General features: G+C 39.2%; 1 protein-coding gene across 2 annotated transcripts in view; it reads left to right on the forward strand.

Annotated features, from left to right (window-relative positions):
- Positions 1-18,399, forward strand: part of MALRD1 (MAM and LDL receptor class A domain containing 1) — a 215,766-nt gene that overhangs the window by 55,171 nt on the left and 142,196 nt on the right. For both annotated transcript variants that reach the window (XM_083405973.1, XM_083405974.1), the window contains 4 exons: positions 570-991; positions 8,696-8,783; positions 9,318-9,494; positions 10,841-11,015. In XM_083405973.1, the coding sequence (XP_083262099.1) occupies positions 570-991; positions 8,696-8,783; positions 9,318-9,494; positions 10,841-11,015 (862 nt within the window). The remainder of the gene's footprint in view (positions 1-569; positions 992-8,695; positions 8,784-9,317; positions 9,495-10,840; positions 11,016-18,399) is intronic.

An 18,399-nucleotide genomic window follows, 5' to 3' on the forward strand; every position in this document is an offset into this window, starting at 1 on the left:
ATTTTAGAAAATGCAGTCCTTTGCTCACTTTGGTTTAACATTTGCTGATTTCCTACAAACTTTTAAATGGTGCCTCATTCTTAGCACAGTGCTAAGAATAAGTAGGAAATCAGTTGAATTTTCTGCATGAGAAGCCTAACAATTTAACACATCCCATTAGTTTACACTAACCAATGTAACTTTGTTATCGTTCGTCATTGAAAGTGTCCGAAAATAGATACATATGACAGTATTGCTTGAGCGAAAGTGGCCTCACCAAATTTGCTGCCTGCATTCACAGGTGGCTAGTTCTGGGAGATGGGATCTGTACAAGGTAGCAAGAGTTACTGAGTTACTGTTAGCAAGAGTGGCAGCAGCCCTTTTAAAAACAACAAGGTTCTGTTTTTGAAGCTCTGCTGTCATGGGTGCGAGTAGAGCTCCTCTCAGCAGCTGACAACTGGCAGCCACCAGTTTCTTCTGTGCAGAATGCCCCACATATAGTATTGACCTGTGGTGTTCCGGCGGGGGAGGGGAATGTGGCATCTCTCTGGCATTTAAAAATCAAAGGCATATACATTCACTGGTTTCAGCAACTGAGCTGCAGTGCGACTTTGAACTTGGCCTCTGCAACTGGGAACAAGATGTGGATGATGACTTCGACTGGACCAGAAACCAAGGGCCAACCTCCACTTTTAACACCGGGCCAATGAAGGACCACACTTTGGGCACAGCCAAAGGGCATTATCTTTACATTGAGTCTTCAGAGCCACAGATGTTCCAAAACCAAGCCGCTTTGCTAAGCCCAGTCTTTAACTCCACCTTTGCACATGGAAAGAAAAGCTGCATTTTTCGCTTCCATTATCATATGTTTGGAAAGCACATTTACAGGCTGGCAGTTTCCCAGAGAACTGTGAGCAATACAAGAGGACAGCTGCTGTGGCAAACATTTGGTGATCAAGGTGACAGATGGATAAAGGAAGTGCTCTATGTTGAGAGTTCAGAGCCATTTCAGGTATGCTTGCTTAGAATGACACAAGCGTTTATAAAGATTTTTTCTTTCCTTTCCTTTCCAAATGGAAGTTTGTCTGTTAGATCACATTTCCTTTGAACCTGTTTCTGACCAAACATTAACTGGGCATATCTTTTGTGGATATTTAGCAGCAAAATATATTGTAAAGGGATCACTAACCTTTAGGGGCCAGTGGGCACATTTTGAATTCTGTGGAAGTGTTGTGGGCATCAGTCACAAAATAGCTGTGTGTGGGGTGTAGCATAGCACAAAATGGCTACCACATCTAAAAGATCATAAAATTTGGGAGGGCCACAATATGGTGTGGAATGCAGGAGGCTGCAGTGGAAGGTGGTGGTGGAAAAGTTCTGTTTCATAAATGTGAACTCATTCCATCCATGGAAGGGAATTTTGGATCTGTGTCATTCAGTCTTTGCTTTTCTCTTCGGTGGAAAATCAATTCCTGATGCAAGTTTCATTCACAGAGTACAGTGTTACTCTATACTTTTATTTTTCATACAGTTGTTTGAGTTTCCTCTGTTGTTTCAGACTAATCAAATATATTATGCATAAATGGCTAGCAGTGACAAAATGGTATACAAAAAAGTCTTTCTTATGTCTTTAATAATAGCTATAGAAATCTAAAGGCCTCTGCAATCAGGTACCCATAATGTTGGGGCATCAAGTAGTTTGCTTGTTTATCACCTAACATTTGCTCCTAAGCTGTGCTGGATTTTATCCATTCTGTGTGGTTGGAAACTCTGTTAATTGCCCCCATGTGGCGCTGCCAAATTATAAGAAACCACTAAAAATGCCTCTAATATCTTATTATTCCATAATAACTCCTGCAGGTCTTTATTAACGACTCTTACAAAGTTCTGTTCATACATAGCTACATCGTATAAGTTGAATACCCCTGCTGCTTTTTGTAATTCTCATTATCCACATATCCTAGACTGAATTTGCTAAAATGCTGAGAATGGGAATTTAGTGTGCAATTTTGCATGAAAAACTGCAACAATGATTTACATAACATTAGAGAGTGAAGAATTATTCGGTACTTGAAAGAGCAACCTATTTAAATAACCAAATATTTATTCATACACTCTCAAATTTTAGATTCCTCTTGATGTCCTGCAGATACAGTTTTTGTTGGTCACATCGCTATCCATAGGCAAGTTACCAAAGTCTGAGCTGGAAGAAACTTGATGTTTGCACTAGTCCCTAGCATAAACTAACAGAAAATATTACTTTGTGCCAAAATAATTTGCTGTCAGACTGCATTACTTTCATGTTGTTTAAGTCTAACATGAAATTCACAACATGCTATACATGTCTACTCAGACGTAATCCAGCTGAGATCTAAAGGACTTATTCTTGGGGAAGTGGTTAGAGTATTGCAGTCTCAGAAATAGGAAAATTGTCTGCATCAAAGAAGTCATGTACACTGGAACAGAAATCCAGACTACAAAATGGAAGAGATAGAGCTCAGTTTTATTTGACAGTGCAACTAGAAGTAAGTGGATGGCTCATGTGGTCCCAGAACAATAAATTTGTCCATACTGTAAGTCTGTAGTACCATAAAACTGTCCATGGGTCTCCAGTCACAATGGGATAATTAGCAAACAACAGTGGCTCACAGCAAGCTCTTGACGCTTTTAGTACAGAGAGATAGCCAGTCCCTCTGATCTACAGGTGTAAGCAAGACTTAACTTTTTTCTGAATTGTCCAGGGCAAGGCTTCACCAAAGGAACATTTGGTGTTGCTGAATAGATCCATAAACAGTGTGTGCTCCCTTGCAGTCAGATCCTTGTCTACCAGATGCCCATCATCTGTGAAATCCTAGGCCTTCACATCTATTTCTGAACAAACTTTCATTTCATAATATTTTTGACTTGTGAACCTGTGGAAAGGGTCCATTGTACATCACTTAGTTTTTTAGGAACATAAAAAATGGGTTCAGAAAAAAGCATTTAGTCGCTACTGAAAAGATGGGGCAGGGGAAACAGAAGAGGAGGAAGCAATAAGTTTCTAATTAGTTCCAATACGAAGACTTTTTGATTCAGCTCCCACTGTGTTAAAATGAAAAATAGACCCAATTTTTGGCATTAGCAACAACGTGATGAAAAATGACATTGACTTTAAAGTCAATTTTCTTAATTTTGAAACACTGGATTAAAATTAATTGCTTTGCATTTATCATATTTGCTTATATCTTATCTCATTTTTCATCTCATGGTTTCTTCTGCGTTGTTTAAAGGAATGAAGGCCTATCTCTGAAAAGTTTTCTGTGCCTTGGCTACTTAGTTCAGTTTAATGATTTATAACCAGTTAAGCATTTGTTTCTCAAAATAGTTTTAGCTATAGGATGCCTTATATGATTAATCATAAATAGCTGATTCGTTAAACTTTGGGGAGGAAAATGAGTGTGTTATAGACAAAGATATTTTACTTTGTCTTTCCTCTTACACAGTTCTACAGAAAAAATTATCCAAGAAAACTTGGTTTACATTTTGCTGTAAACACATAGATCTAGAAAAGACTGAATTGCCTAGAGCATATAACGCATTCAGTCACAACAGGATGCATCATGGTGACAGCATAGAGAAATAGAGAAATAGGCAGAGGTGGGGCAAGGAAAGACTAGGAACAGGAGTGGGATGACTTGCATGGCATCTTTCCACCACCAGATCAGCTTGGTCTCTGCTCCATATGCACAACAACTAAATTGCAACAAAGAGGGGAAGAGAGATTGTGACCCATTTGCAGACAGAGGAGCTTAGGGGAGTGATGTATCCTACATTACAGAGGGCAGAGCTCTATTTGAAAGACTGTGTGACCCAAGTCCTATTTAAAGATAGGAAGGGACAGAAGGGGCCTTGAAGTTGTCCATCAACCATTGGTACCTGGACAGCACACTATGCAAGCACAAAGTTCACATAGTCTCAGTCTTCCAAATGCTGGTAAAACGGATTATATTTCTATGTAAATTATAGTAATTATTTCTAGATTTGCTTCTCTACAGATAAATTAGCATATGCAGATATGACACAAAACTATGACTTCTTTTTCCTTTTTTTGGGGGGGGGGGGGGTGATGCATTGCCTTTTTTTTAAACTGATGAATCAGTAGCCACTCTAGAGGCAAAGGGACATGGGCTTTCCCTCCACGGTCCTTTAAAGTCCTTTAAAGTGGATTTGGGAGAAATTGGGGTCTGAATTAATTAACCATCCAACATAATTTCCCCATCCTTTTAGGCCTCAGGCTGACAAGACAGAAACTGTTAGCACATGCTGCATGTTAGTCTATCTTGTAACATCAAGACCCACACTTGTGCATTATTTCATGTTTCCAGTATTCTGTGCCCAAACAATGTACTGTGCTTTTGCAAATGAATAGAAATAAAAGATGGCACACATACACCCAAATTAAAACAATAAGAAATGTAAACATATATATATTAAAATACCATAAAACCGCAGAATAAAACGAGCAGTAAAAAAAGTAAAAGAAAAACCCAGCAGCCATAAAACACAAAGTTAACTTCTAAAAATCTCAGAAGGTAGATTAAATAACTATACATTCTGAATAACCACAGAAGTTATGGAGGAATTGGGAAGAATGGGTCATACTACAGTTGGAAGGAATTGCCTTCATGGTGCCTTCATATCTGCCAAGAGACATATTAACCTATGAATTTCCATAGCATAAGCTTTGTCCTTACTGTGGCAGTTTTAGATAACAGAAAGTTCAATTTGTTCTAAAAATAATCAGTATTTCCCTTTAATATACGGTAAGTTAAATATAATGTATAATTCTCATTTACAGAGAATTATTTCTTATGTAATATTTGACCAACTACATATGAGCCTTGTAAGTTTCATTCAGGCTGGATCTGCAAAGTTCTTAGAGCTAAAAGAAACTGGGAACTATTTATCCTCATTCAGATAATAAATGAGATGTGAAATTAGCTTCATGGTAAATGAGTTCCCTGGAGGATGGTACAGTATATATAATGGAATCTGAGGTTTGCACGTACACAGCTGGCAGATGCTTTTTAAAATGGCTTGCATTTTGGAACCGAATTCTGACAAATCTTTCTTCACTACAAAAAAAAAAGTAGATAAGAAACTGATCCTATTTGCACCTTTACATTGGTAACTATGGCAGAACATTTAATTTTTCTTTGGAGTTTTGTGAAAAACCTCTTTGCCATGTATCACGAAGAGCAGAAATCAAGATTGCTTAGGCCAACTTGTAAGAATTATCTTGGATATATCTAAGGGTCAGTTGTGTTGTGCTATATTTTTACGTATTTGATTACAGGTGTGGTGGGTCTTTGCCCCTCCCAAAGCCTCAGGGGTGGGTGTGGGTGTGATTGGGATCACAGCTGGGAAGGAAAAGGTTAATCATCCCATTGCCTCGTCCTGCAGTCCCAGTTAAAACCGGCCACCTCAGCACCAGTAAGTAAATATGGAAAAGAGAAGCACATAGTAACTTGCTATGCACTTAAAGTAACTTCTTGTTTGGACCTAAGAGCTCCCAGTTTGGAAACAGCAGAAACCATACTATCAGGATTTTATCAATTAATGTTCTCAATTAATGACAGTTCATTTGAAGTCTGTGAATGCAGTTGAGTATAAGGGTGGAAAATGGGCAAGAGAAGATGGCAACTGTGTCAGATGATGGCAGGTCCAGAATGTATAGTAAGTAGTTCTAATTTTAAAAATAACATCCAGACAAAACAGTTACTATTGGTTGGTGGTACTGATGGGTCTGGAAGAAGTATTCAACCTGTTCTGAAACAGTTTTTGTGTTTGGGGGTAGGTACTCTTGATTATGCCTCAGTTACAAATGTGCAGGTGACAGAATGTCTTTTGCCACCTCTATTTGGTTTGCCAAGTGTACCCTTTCCTGAATGAAGACCTAGCTCCAGCAGTTCATGCTACCGCCTGCTCCTCTATTTCATAAGAGATACAGATCTGTGTACACAGTACTGAACATAAAACACAGCTAGGACAGACACAGGATAGATATGGATTGTGTACACATCATGTGTACACTGCTTCCAAGACCAACCTGAAAGAATGTGTTATACTTTATAATCAATATCCCACTACCCAAAGCAAGGCTATTATTCATCCATAACATATTAAATAAAGGAAAACCCCAAATTGAATATTCAGACTAATTTTGGAAATAATGTGGCATTGTACACAAATAATTTTGACTATATGTTTATTGTAATGCAGTCTTGGTATTTTTCTTCCTTTGACAGTCTCTTAGGATGAATTCCTTTTACGTTATTATTCTCCCACATCCACACTTCTATTGGCAAATTTACTTTATCTGCACTGAATTGTAGCTAACTGGAGTTTGCCTGCCTATCAAAGGGAAGCTCCTGGCATGTAAAAACAGACACTCATCTTTTTTGTATCTTGCAAGAATCCTTCCTATTGTTATTCATTGCTAGTTTTCCGAAAGTGAAAATATTTACAAGAACTAATTAGCTGTAGGAGAAAGGATGTAGCAATACATAATGTCTAAACATACATTTCCACATTTGACCTGAATCTGTTTACCACATCCCCCATCCTTCATTCCCTCACCTAAATGCCAATGATGCAGAACTGAAAAGAACATCATCTTATGTAAATGTTTGATGAGGAACATTTGTTTTTGAAAATATCAGTTGCATTATGATTTAAGTTGCACTTTTCCAGCTTATTTTTTTCCTGTCACTCTTTAGTTTTGAAAAATATGGATGTATTGTCTAAATTATCACCTGTAGCTTATGGCGCATGGAAATCTAAGATTGAAACTAAGATGTATCTTTCTGTTTTTCCAGACTGTGGGATTCATGTGTCTGCTTTTTATGATTGACGAGAGCATTATTGTAGGGCATGTGCATGCAAGGGTTTTATAGGCATTCAATCATTTCCCCAAACCACATGACATCTGAATGTGCAGTTTTGATCTACTGCCTGTATTGCATAGCTGATGTTAGAAATTATGCCATCTACATGGATGGTACTACCCAGACTGGGAAAGGCTAATTTGTCCTTTTCCAAAACAGGAAATTTATAAAATTTAAAGAGATGCAGGATCCAGTCCTGATTTTAATGTCATCTCATCCAGTTAGGCCTTGATATTGAAACTTGTTAGGGTGTGTATGAAGGAAGAAACTGGTAGCTCCCCTGCCTGTTCTTATGTAAAGCAAGAAAGGAGCACACAGGCACACATGTTGGGAATGTGTCCTCATGTTCCTTATTTGACCGTGTTCTCACTATTCTACCCTGGTTAGTTCTCTCCAGGTGGAAGGGCCCTTAGCAGCAATCCTTCATTTTAACTGTTTCCAATAATAGATTTTGGAATCAGACCAGATAATCAGGCTCTCCATCTTTTGTGCTGATAAAGAATGCCCAAATGCATTTAACAGTGTCCAAGACTAAGACAGAATATGAGCTCTCCAATCTAAAATACTGTGGACAAGATCTAAAAGATCTCACGAGAAAAAAGTGTCCCTCTGTCTTTGTTTGTATTCCTTCCCAGTGACAGTGCCTGACATCTCATATGGCACGCCACTTTCAAAGCTTCTCCAGACTTCAGGGGCAGCTTAACTAGGGAGCTACCTGGGGGTCTCTCTGTCAAGGCAAGTCCTTTAAACTCTGGACATAATGAAATATAACTATTTAACTAAATAAAAGCACTGGCAGAAGGATTACTGCCAGTGCAACGGGGCTTTATGTCTTCTCCCCCCACATGCCCCACACTGTCCTCAAATATTCTCCATAGGGGTAGGGGAAACCCCAGAACAGATTTATGCGGTGCATGGGGTAAGGAGATGGAGAGAATGTTACATTGCACAAGTAGAAATATTGTGCTGACCAAAGCAGCAACATAGTGTTATGTTGAGTCCAACCTATTGTATTTGAACTGGAGTTTAATTTAGGTTGCACCACTTTATTTAGCATAAGATAAAAACCATAATACCACAGATCTTGATTATAGTCAGATATCTATTATATCTTCTTTAGTCATTTGGGAGCTCCTTCACTCTGAGCAGCTCCTTCATATTTTCAGCATGAAGTGAAGTTCTTGTGATTCATTCCTGCCCATGTAGTTGAGTCATGTACATGTGCTTCCAGGATAAGGCCTCACATATGGCTGGGGTGACATCTAAAGGGAACCTCCATATAGAAAGTCTGTTCTCTAATACCATTTCTTGAAATGCTATTTCTTTACTGTTCGTCGAATAATAGAATAGCATCTTCATTTTGGTTCATTTTAATGGTATTCCCCCAATATTATGCTTCAGACACATGATGACTGAAATCATTAACCATGATTAATTATGTAATGATTACTACTGAATGTGCTAACAATGATGAGGCTCTAACTATAGAATCTTGCCATAATTCTATATTACAGTGATATTTTAATGGGCTTACACATGGCTGTGTAGCCAACCACACTAATGCTTTAAGTGTTCCTTGTGATTAAAAGGAGCACCAGGGAGAGTTAATCATGATTAGTTTCTCTCATAAACACAGTTTATCCTCAAGAAAGGCTATAAGCGCTTCATAAAAAGTCAAAATCGTACTCTTTTGAGGGGAGGGGTATAAATGGATATTAAACATGTAATTAGAAGTGGAAATCCTCTCAGTGGCGGTGACAGATGGCTTTTTAATTATTGCTTTTTCTTAGATCTTGGTGGAAGGTACTGTGGGGGATGGCTTCACTGGAGACATCGGAATTGATGACCTATCTTTTATGAACTGCACACTTTACAATGGTAAGGAGAAATCTAGACTTAAAACTTTTAGTGTGGCCAAATTGTGACTTATAGTTCGCATGCAAATGAAGTTCCCAATCCCGGAAATGCAGAATGCAGGAAAATGAATAGCCATTTTGGAAGAAATCTTAGAATCGTTGAGTTAGAGAGAGCTTTGTAGACCACCTAGTCCAATCCCCTGCTCAAGGCAAGAATTCCAGAGCTAGACTATCCCTCTATATGTGGGAGAGCCCACCGCCCTTCCAGGTAATTGGTTCCACTGTTGAATGGCTCTTAGAGTCAAGGAGTATCACTTACTGTTCAACAAAAAAAAACCCTATCCTCCTATAACTTAAGTGCATTAGACCTTGCAAAGAGCAAACGCCTGCACCTACCCAGCTATTTCAATGTCACCCACTCAGTCTTCTTTTCTCCAGGTTAAACCTCTTCTCATTGGGCTTGCTTTCCATGCTAAGGGCTATTCCTCATATATGAAAATATATGAGGGTATTTGCGAAACTCATAAGAGATAACTGTAACCATTTGCTTCTTAAGGGAATTTGCCAGTTGATTCAACAACTCCATCAGGGACATCCATTCCCGTGACACTTCCTATGAACAACTGTACAGAAAAAGAATTCATCTGCAGAGCCACTGGCCAATGCATCAATATCACCCAGAAGTGTGATTTTCGTCCTGATTGTTCTGACAGATCTGATGAATCATCTTGTGGTGAGCATAAGAATTATTAATGAATACTGCTGCATTAAGTTGACCTGATTCTTTCATGGTGCTATTCCATGTTCATATTAGATTTCTATTCTATGTGCATATCTCAATTTTTTTTGGTATCTTCCCCATTCTCAAAGTAATTCAGTTTAGGTCAAACTGATAGCTCGAAGAAACTGTTGTGTGCTCTTTCGTATGATGCTGGGATTTGAAATGGCAGTAATTTAGAAGAAATGCCTCCAGCATGCATTGTTCTGCCCATTTCTCATTTTTAAAGTTGCATATAATTGTTTGGTTTACTAAACTGACCAATGACTACAAAGCACCTTTGCACTCATCTGCATGCAAAAGGCTATGGAAATTTGAAGCAATGAGTTGAAAATATGTGCCATTAAGTTATCTAGCTTGGTTTCTTATGCAAAATAAGCCTACAGGAGCACTGTATAATCATTGTTGATTTCATAGTACTTGATAGAGCCAATTTAATAGCTCATAACCAAAAAGCTCAACCTAAAAAATTTGCTCTGCATAACACATGGTAGGTCTTAATGGTTCCATAACAGTTAATGAATTTAATATATATGTTCTGTTTCATTCTTGTTAAATAAATATTCTGGAGACAGTGGCTTTCAAAACTTGACAGGGATGCCACAGACTTCAAAATAGCTTTGTGGTTTTATTGAATAAATGAATTCTTTATTTATAAAAGGCAAAAGCCTTCACATCAGTTGTCATACCTAGGAACATAACAGGCTGTCATGTCACCAGTACTATTGACAGCCTAAATTTAGGAACAATTATTATAAGAACAAAACCCCTTCACTTATGACTACTGTTCAGAAGGAGAACAATATTTTGTTTAATACTACAAAAGCTAACTTTTTGAGAAGAGGGGAGGGGTTGCATTTAAGCAGAGCTATAGAAGAAACAGTCAAGAAAATAGTATGTTAAATCTGCTCTCTTGGAAGAGACACAAATACAAAATCATGCTTTAACAATTGTGCTGATCATATTTAGAGCAGTAGCCAGCCAGAACCATTTTATTGGTTGTTTGGTTGTTTTTGGAAATTTTAATGTCCCACCCTTCAGTTTAGAACACAACTTTCAATACAGTATATAATAAAAAGGCTAAAAACCATCATGGGGGAAGAACATTTTGGGCAGGCTCTTATTGCTTGCAATAACAAAGTTTGCATTGCTCTGACACAAAGTACCAGTGAGAGCGTTCACACAGCAACTACTAGTGCCTTGTAAAGAAACTAGCCAAACTGTCAATGGAAATGAAATGACATTTCATGTCTATATTGTTCAATATAATTCCAATGTTCTTTTCTTTCTTGTTTCAATAGCCTCAGATGCTTGTGACTTTGACAGTGGAAACTTCTGTGAATGGTATCAGCCTGCTGCTCAAGCGGCAACAACAGCTTCAACCCATACTGTTAATATATTCCAGTGGGGCCTTGGAAAAGGAGCCGGCATCCACCCGGGTGGAGAGGGCCATAGACCGTTGACTGATCATACCACGTGAGTGCAATGGTCAAACCACTCAGAATTATATGTATTTCTTTCGGGCTGTGTGGATTTAGCCAGCTGTGATAGATTTTAACAGTGAGTGTGCTGCTGCTGCTTTGGTCTGCTTAACAAAGTTCTGAACAATTGGAAACAGAAAACACAATTTACTTAACAGAGTTTTTCCAGGGTTTCAGACATGAGATTCTCCAGACATATCCAGAAATGCTGGAGATTGAACCTGGACCTTCTGCATACAAAGCATGTCCCTACCGCTTAGTTACAGCTCTTCCGCTATCATTACACTTGATTTCTTAGACTGGTAGTGTGTGTGTGTGTTTGTGTTTAGAGTATATAAATTATATCTAGAGTCTCCAAAGTCTGGTACATATGTGCATTGTAACAAGGGAACATTGTATTTTGAGTCAGACTGTTGGTGCACATTGAATAGCAGTGGCTCTCCAGAGTTCAGACACAAGGCTTATCCAGCCCTACCTAGATATGCCAGGGATTGAATTTGGGACCATTTGCATGTAGAGCAAATGCTCTACCATGGGTGTATAGCCCTAATCAAGGTTTTGGGATTGAGCTGAAGCATTGTCCGCACTGTGCCCTGCCCTCTGCTCTCAGGCACGAATTCCTCCCAATCCACTTTGTGAGTTCCCTGTGTGCCTCCCCCACCTGTTCAACCTGAGTTTGTGATTATATCTGGCAGTCATATCCAAGAACACTCACTTTGAGGCCCTGGGTTCAATATCCGTTATATGTATTGCTTAACTCAGGTTTACGGTGGTGGTGGGGATTCATGTGCAAGAAGGGATGCGTGCTTAGGTTTTACAACTAAGGAAGGTTTGAGAACAGGCAATGGGAGGAATTCAGGTCATGCTTTTCCAATTATTTCATCACTGCGAGCTTGGCCAATGGAACAACCTCCCTTTTCCTCCCCCAGCATGGTGTTCTAGTGGTGCTGCAAAACCCCCTGAGCTAATAATGGGGGGTGTAAGGAGCCATGTGGGGGGCGGGGTCCCATTTCGCCAGCAGGATAGTGCACTTGATTCCATTACCACACCTACTGACTTGAATCTGATGCAATTTGAGGATAAACACTTTGAGTCCAGACTTCATACAGCACCTACGGCAGGCAGTGTCTCACACACCCTCCCAGGTCTTCACATAACAAACAGTGGAATTGCCTTGGACTCAAGGGCGGGGGGAGTGGCGATTGATTTCTGGTGGGTTCATTATGCAGACCATCATTTCCTAGTAAAAAGATTATTTGGATTTGCGCATGATATGCTGAACAATAAAAAGATTTAATGTGTGTGTTTTGTTGCATGCTAGCTGTGTTTGCTTGTATATAAATATGAGGTCCTGCAATTGTCTGTAAGCCAAACTGTGGCTCATTGTATCATATAGGATCTATTTGTGTGGATGGGCTATTCACATAAGACTGTATCAAGTGCATAACTGCTAGTGGAAATGATTCTAAGAATTCTTATATGGCTTATACTGGAACAGGCATCCTATGGTGCTGTTTCCCTAGTGACTCCCACTGTTTTCTCAGATAGACTCTGTTAAGTTATTGGCTGAATGTCATTGGGGTAATAGCTGCTCTCTGTTGGGTCTGGATCTGATTTGACATGACAGTCAAAACCAGCAAGCAGTCATATAATCTTATACCCTGACCAAGTGGGAAAAACTGGAACTGTTAAAGCATTTGCCAAGTGAAACCTCAATTTCATATTGTGCCAAACCACGGAAGAGTTGCAAAACTGTAAATAAATCATGCCAACTGTGATTAGATGCTGTGCTGGAATGTCTGCTTCCATCTTTATTACTTGAGAGTGAGATTTTATCCCATTGTTTCCTTTTCCTTTCAAGCTCAGAGGATTTATGATGGAATGTTAATGAGATGTGCTCTGTTTTGGATGAGCCACAGAAGAATTGTGAATTAATTTCAGCTTTGTCAGAAGCAGCCAAACTTAAAGCACAACAAAATAACAACAACAAAAAAGAACAGTAGATAATTTTTTTAGCTAGTATTCAGCAATTGTTGTGTTAAATATGGAATTCATCTCTGGTTCCCTTTGGTTTGTGAATTATTAACCATGCTGTTTTTAATCAGGTAGTGGGAAACCTGAGAGCTTTTTGAATTATCAAAGGAAGAGAAGTGAGTTAAAATAAGTAAAATCAAAGGCATTGTGAAAGAAACAGGAATCACATTGATTACCGTCCAGTCTTGGCTTATTTATGTGCCTATAATATGTTTAGTTTGGCTGTCATCAGGCTTGTCCCAATATCTTTTGTTGGTAAAAAGTACACTTCTATTAGGTTATTTATTTATATTTACTCACATTTCTACGTCACTGTATTCACAAAAGATCTTAGGGGTAGCAAGAAGAACTTAAAAATTTATACCAATACACACCACCACCACCAACAACAACAACCAGTTTAAATCCGCCTAAAACAAATAACATCTATTCAGATGTGACCCACACTCAAAAAGTAGAAACAGTCTTACAGCTGGAGCTTTGTCCTGGGTTGTTGTTTTTTTGGTATGTGTAACTGCAAAATAGTTTCCACTACCTAGGTTTGCTACATTTCAAAGTGAAAAACTCAAAAAAGACAAGAAAAGAATATATGGCAGCCCTACCACTACCAAAGAGATACGTTGCCTTGATACTTAACAGCAGCTTGCCCTTTGGGGAATGGAAGTTCAATGCAAAGCACATCTCTGGTTATGTGTGCATGTCTTCCACAGCACTCCATATCACTTTTTGGGCATTAACTGCAAAACACTAAGGATTTCTCAGAATGAACTAAATTCCTCTTTGCTTACCTACTGAAAAGTCTGGGTACCTTTTACCTATAGTGCATATAGTGTATGATTGCGTTCATAGATTAACCTGAGTAATTTTCTTCTGACAAGAAATTCATTTTGCAGTTAATTATGTTACTGTGGATTAAATGGTAATTATCCGATTCTCTAAGGGCTCTGATTTCTGTGGAGTTGATTCTGCACTAAGCCAGAAACAAGGGGTTTCTTATGGTGAGGGATATTGGAAAGTTTGCCTTCCTATTTTCATAGTCTTCCGTTTGGACTAGTAGAGACTGACACAGTAGTTGATGTGACTTTCAAGCAATGAGGGCACTGAGTCAACACCCCTCTCTCAGTTGAGACAGGGAACTGAAAGAGAAGAACCATTAACCTGCACTAACTCTGTGGATGAAGCTACATGTGGGAGGGGGGTTTACCGAGGGTGAGTGAAACCCTCTTCAGGCAGCAACACAAAGAGGAGGCAAATAGGCCCCAGCACATCTTGTCTGCGTGCTTTTCAAAAAGCCTCTCCCCCCCACCCTGCCCTTTTTCAAAAAGTCCTTCCATAGGCAGCCAAAGCAAAGGAGATGGATTAGTCTCAGCCCTTCCCCAGCCCCAACATCCTCCAAAAACCCAACAGGGTAGTAGCATCTTTCCTTTTGATTTGATTTGTTATATTCCTATGCTGCCTTTCATTCAAATCAATCCCAAAGCGGCTTACAAACAATACCTAACAAGAACATTATAGAACACAATAAAACATCACAAGTACAGCATAAATCATATGAAATAATTAACAAGTCACCAGTGGAAGAATTACAATCTAAAAAACATTGTAAACAAAGCAACAACTAAAAAAAAAAAGCTAAACACCACAATTAAGGCAAAAAGCATATTATGTGTTTAACAGCATTTATAATCTACAAAACAATATTAACAAAATAGCAACCCCAAAATAAACTAATTGCTGTTAAGATCATACACACCTGCTCCACACCCCCATAACTCATAATATCTCACTCTATTCAGCTCACTAAAGTGCATATACACATAATGCCTGTGGCAGCAATGCCGTTCTGGAAGTTCTTTGGGCAGGAAGTAGGGTTGCACAGGTCAAACCAACCACCCTCTGATGGCAAACAGAGTCTCTCTTCCCTCACAGTTCTTCCTCTGGAAACAGCTCTCTTATGAAGGCTCCTAGGGCTGGACAGGTGAGAAAAGCCATTACTGTACCTGCTGGCCAACCCAGAGTCTCTCTCCCCTTACCTATCTCATCCTATCTCTCCTATGCTCTCCCATCTTTGTCCCACAACAGCTGCCCAGGCAACGTCTTTGCTTCAGAAAGAAGGGGAGGAGTTAACTCCATAGCCAATTGGAACTGAACTTCAGCAAGTACTCTGTGTTGCAGAGCCAGAGGCATCATACCTGTCCCTCTGTTTGTGTCAGTGGCCTCTCCTTGCTTAGAAGGTTGCCCGCACAACTCTATTTCTAGAAGGACTTCATTTAAAAAAAAAAAGCTCAGAGTTTAGGGCCACATCTGGCATAAATCCAGTTCTGACTTCATCCATTGGCTAAAAACACTGAAAGGTAGGAGCAGCCAGGCTGGTTCATTTAACACAAATTGCTTAGCTAGATATCGGCACATTATGCTTCATAACTTTCTTTCTAGAAAGGTTAGAGACTTGGTGTTGTGTTTTTGTTTTTTTTAAAAAGTAAGAAGTCAAACTCTGGTACCACTGTTCAATGATGATCCTATTGGATCATCCTCTAATGATTTTAATTGAGGAGCAGGATAAATAAGTGAAAACAACACAACAAAGTAGAAATACTGGAATTTGGCAGTTTATTGTAGTCATATCTGAAACAGATTCTCTCAGTTATTTGGTGCCCCTCAACCACAGGGGCCCAAATTTTACACATTCTGTGCATACCTATAAATCTGCTACTGGTGCTTACCTCGCTGAATGCCTTTTGGGGAGAGACAGGGTTGGAAGAAGGCTCATATCTTTTGCCAGTCTCATGCCAAATGCACAATAACTTGCAGGCTGCTTGACGATGTCTTCATGGTGGAAGTTCCCAAAGAAATAAGGCTGATTTGTGGGACACAACAATAAGGGTCTAGAAAAAGAAAACCTGTAGAAACTCTTTAAATCGTAGACTGAAAATTATGAATCCAGGCATACTTAAAATTTAAAAGCAACATTATATACCATTGAGAGTGCATTTGTGTTTGCAATTTAGCTTTTCAGTATGGGTGAGTGGGTGGAATGAAAGGATAAATATTTTTCACTGCAATGTGTTTATGTTGGCTGCTTTGGGGCGGAATGTGCTGACAGTATATATTTTTAGATAGATGTCTCATTGAGATAGTGTGAAATTAATGGAAGTGCATTCAAATGACACTTTAAGAAACAGAGATCATAAACAGTGCTGGAGAGTATTCTTTATAATGCAGTACTTGAATCTGTGCAGTGAAAATGGCTCTTGTGTAGTGTTCTTTACCCCCCACATAATCATTTTTCAATAGTTAGTGATGTCTCTCCTCGTGTGTGTGTATGCATCTCTGTGCTATATAATGGTATGTATACTTCAAGCTCCATTAAATATAGTCACTTCAGACTATATTCTATTCAACATGTAATGGAACGTATGACATTAATTTACATTGCCTACTTAGCATTCTTTCAATCAGTGTTATCTTCTGCAAAAAAAAGCCTGTTGTTGCATAATGCACAAAAGTGGTGAAAGTGAATCGCTCCATTTCTGCATCCCTACTCATTTTTGTCTTTCAGACAAGTCATGTACTTAAAGCTCAACTCTTCAACAGCAGCTGCATTGTGGGAAAGAGCATTCAAATCTCTTCTCAACCATGAAGTTCAATAGTGCCTTTGGGCAGGTCTCACTGGCCAAGGATGCATGTCACAGTAAGCCAGGGGTCAGCAAACTTTTTCACCAGGTGGCCGGTCCACTGTCCCTAAGACCTTGTGGGGGGCTGGACTATATTTTGAAAAAATAATAATGAATGACTTCCTATGCCCCACAAATAACTCAGAGATGCGTTTTAAATAAAAGCACACATTCTACTGATGTAAAAACACCAGGCAGGCCCCACAAATAACCCAGAGATGCATTTTAAACAAAAGGACACATTCTACTCATGTAAAAACACACTAATTCCTGGACCGTTTGTGGGCCCGATTTGTAAGGCGATTGGGCCAGATCCGGGCCCCGGGCCTTAGTTTGCCTACCCATGCAGTAAGCTATAACATATGGACTATCATCACCAGGAATGAGTAGTGTGCTGGATAGGGATGGATGAATCAGTCAAATCTGGATTTTCTGTCTCTCGAATCATAAATTCAGGTCACCTCATTTCCACATCTGTTTACAAAACTTCTGTGCACAGCACTGAATTGCTCCCACTGCGCCTCTCACTTTTCCAAGCTGGGAGTGACGAAGTGCAAGTCTTGGCTTAACATGGTGTGCACACCCACACTTATGGTTTCTTCCAAACCAACCACAATAATTATGGCAAGATCAAACCTTTGCTTAGCTTAAAGGTTTGTTTGGAAAACAATGCGCTGGCTTGCATGCCATGGTTAACCAGCTTGACGAAGAGAGAAGCAAAATGATGCAGGCGTATGCACTAGACTAGCACATTCCTCTTTATCGATATTCTATTGCTGATGGTTTAGCATGATATGCAATTGCAGCCACTCCCTGAGTGCAGGGTTATGGCTAGTTTGTTTGGTTTACAATTCTTAGAAACAAAAACACTTTTCTATAGAAGGCTCCTCAAAATGGCTTGTAGCAGCGGGGCGGGGGGAGGGAACAAAACAGGGACAATCTTAAAACATTCCCGAAACCATAAGATTGCAAAGAACAGCAAAAATAATATGGTAACACCAAAAATTCACAGATGAGGATAGAAACCCGAACAGCTTGTTAGAATGCTCATGGGTCTATGGTGAAGCATTGTACACCCTCAGCAGCACAGCAGGAAATCACTGAGCCAGCGACCACTCTTCTTACAGCACTGGGACATGGTGTAGGATGTCCAATATTGTGCTTGTTGTTTATTTATTTAATAGACTTATTAGTTGCTTGCCACCCAAAGGTCTCCAAGCAACTTACAATGCATTTAAAACAAAGACATAAATGCAGTATAAATACACACATGCATTTATAAATATATGTGGATATCAGTTCTTGGGTTGGTTCAAAAAAGACAAGGTGATTGTTTAAATATCCCATTCCCAGGCTAGAAGGTATCCCACACTGTAGTAAATAGCATGGAGCAGCTATTGCGTTGTACCCAGAGGCTTCTGAATCAGAACACAAGGTTGCCCAAAAAAAACAGTGCAGGGAAAACAAATCCAGCACATACCAAACCAAATCTGTGCTCTCAAATTAGGTAGAACCAAGTAAAAGAACAATGCATTATTTCTTCTTCAACCAGGCCTCGGGCTGACTAACATACCATACCCTTTTAAACGTGTTGTGGGAGTGGGAGATTCTTGGGGTTTTTTTGTTCTTATTTTTGTTATGTAGTTTGTGTTTTTTATATTGTATTTTTAT

This window comes from Podarcis tiliguerta, assembly GCF_965153285.1.
Source record: "Podarcis tiliguerta genome assembly, chromosome: 12".
Lineage (NCBI taxonomy): Eukaryota > Metazoa > Chordata > Lepidosauria > Squamata > Lacertidae > Podarcis > Podarcis tiliguerta.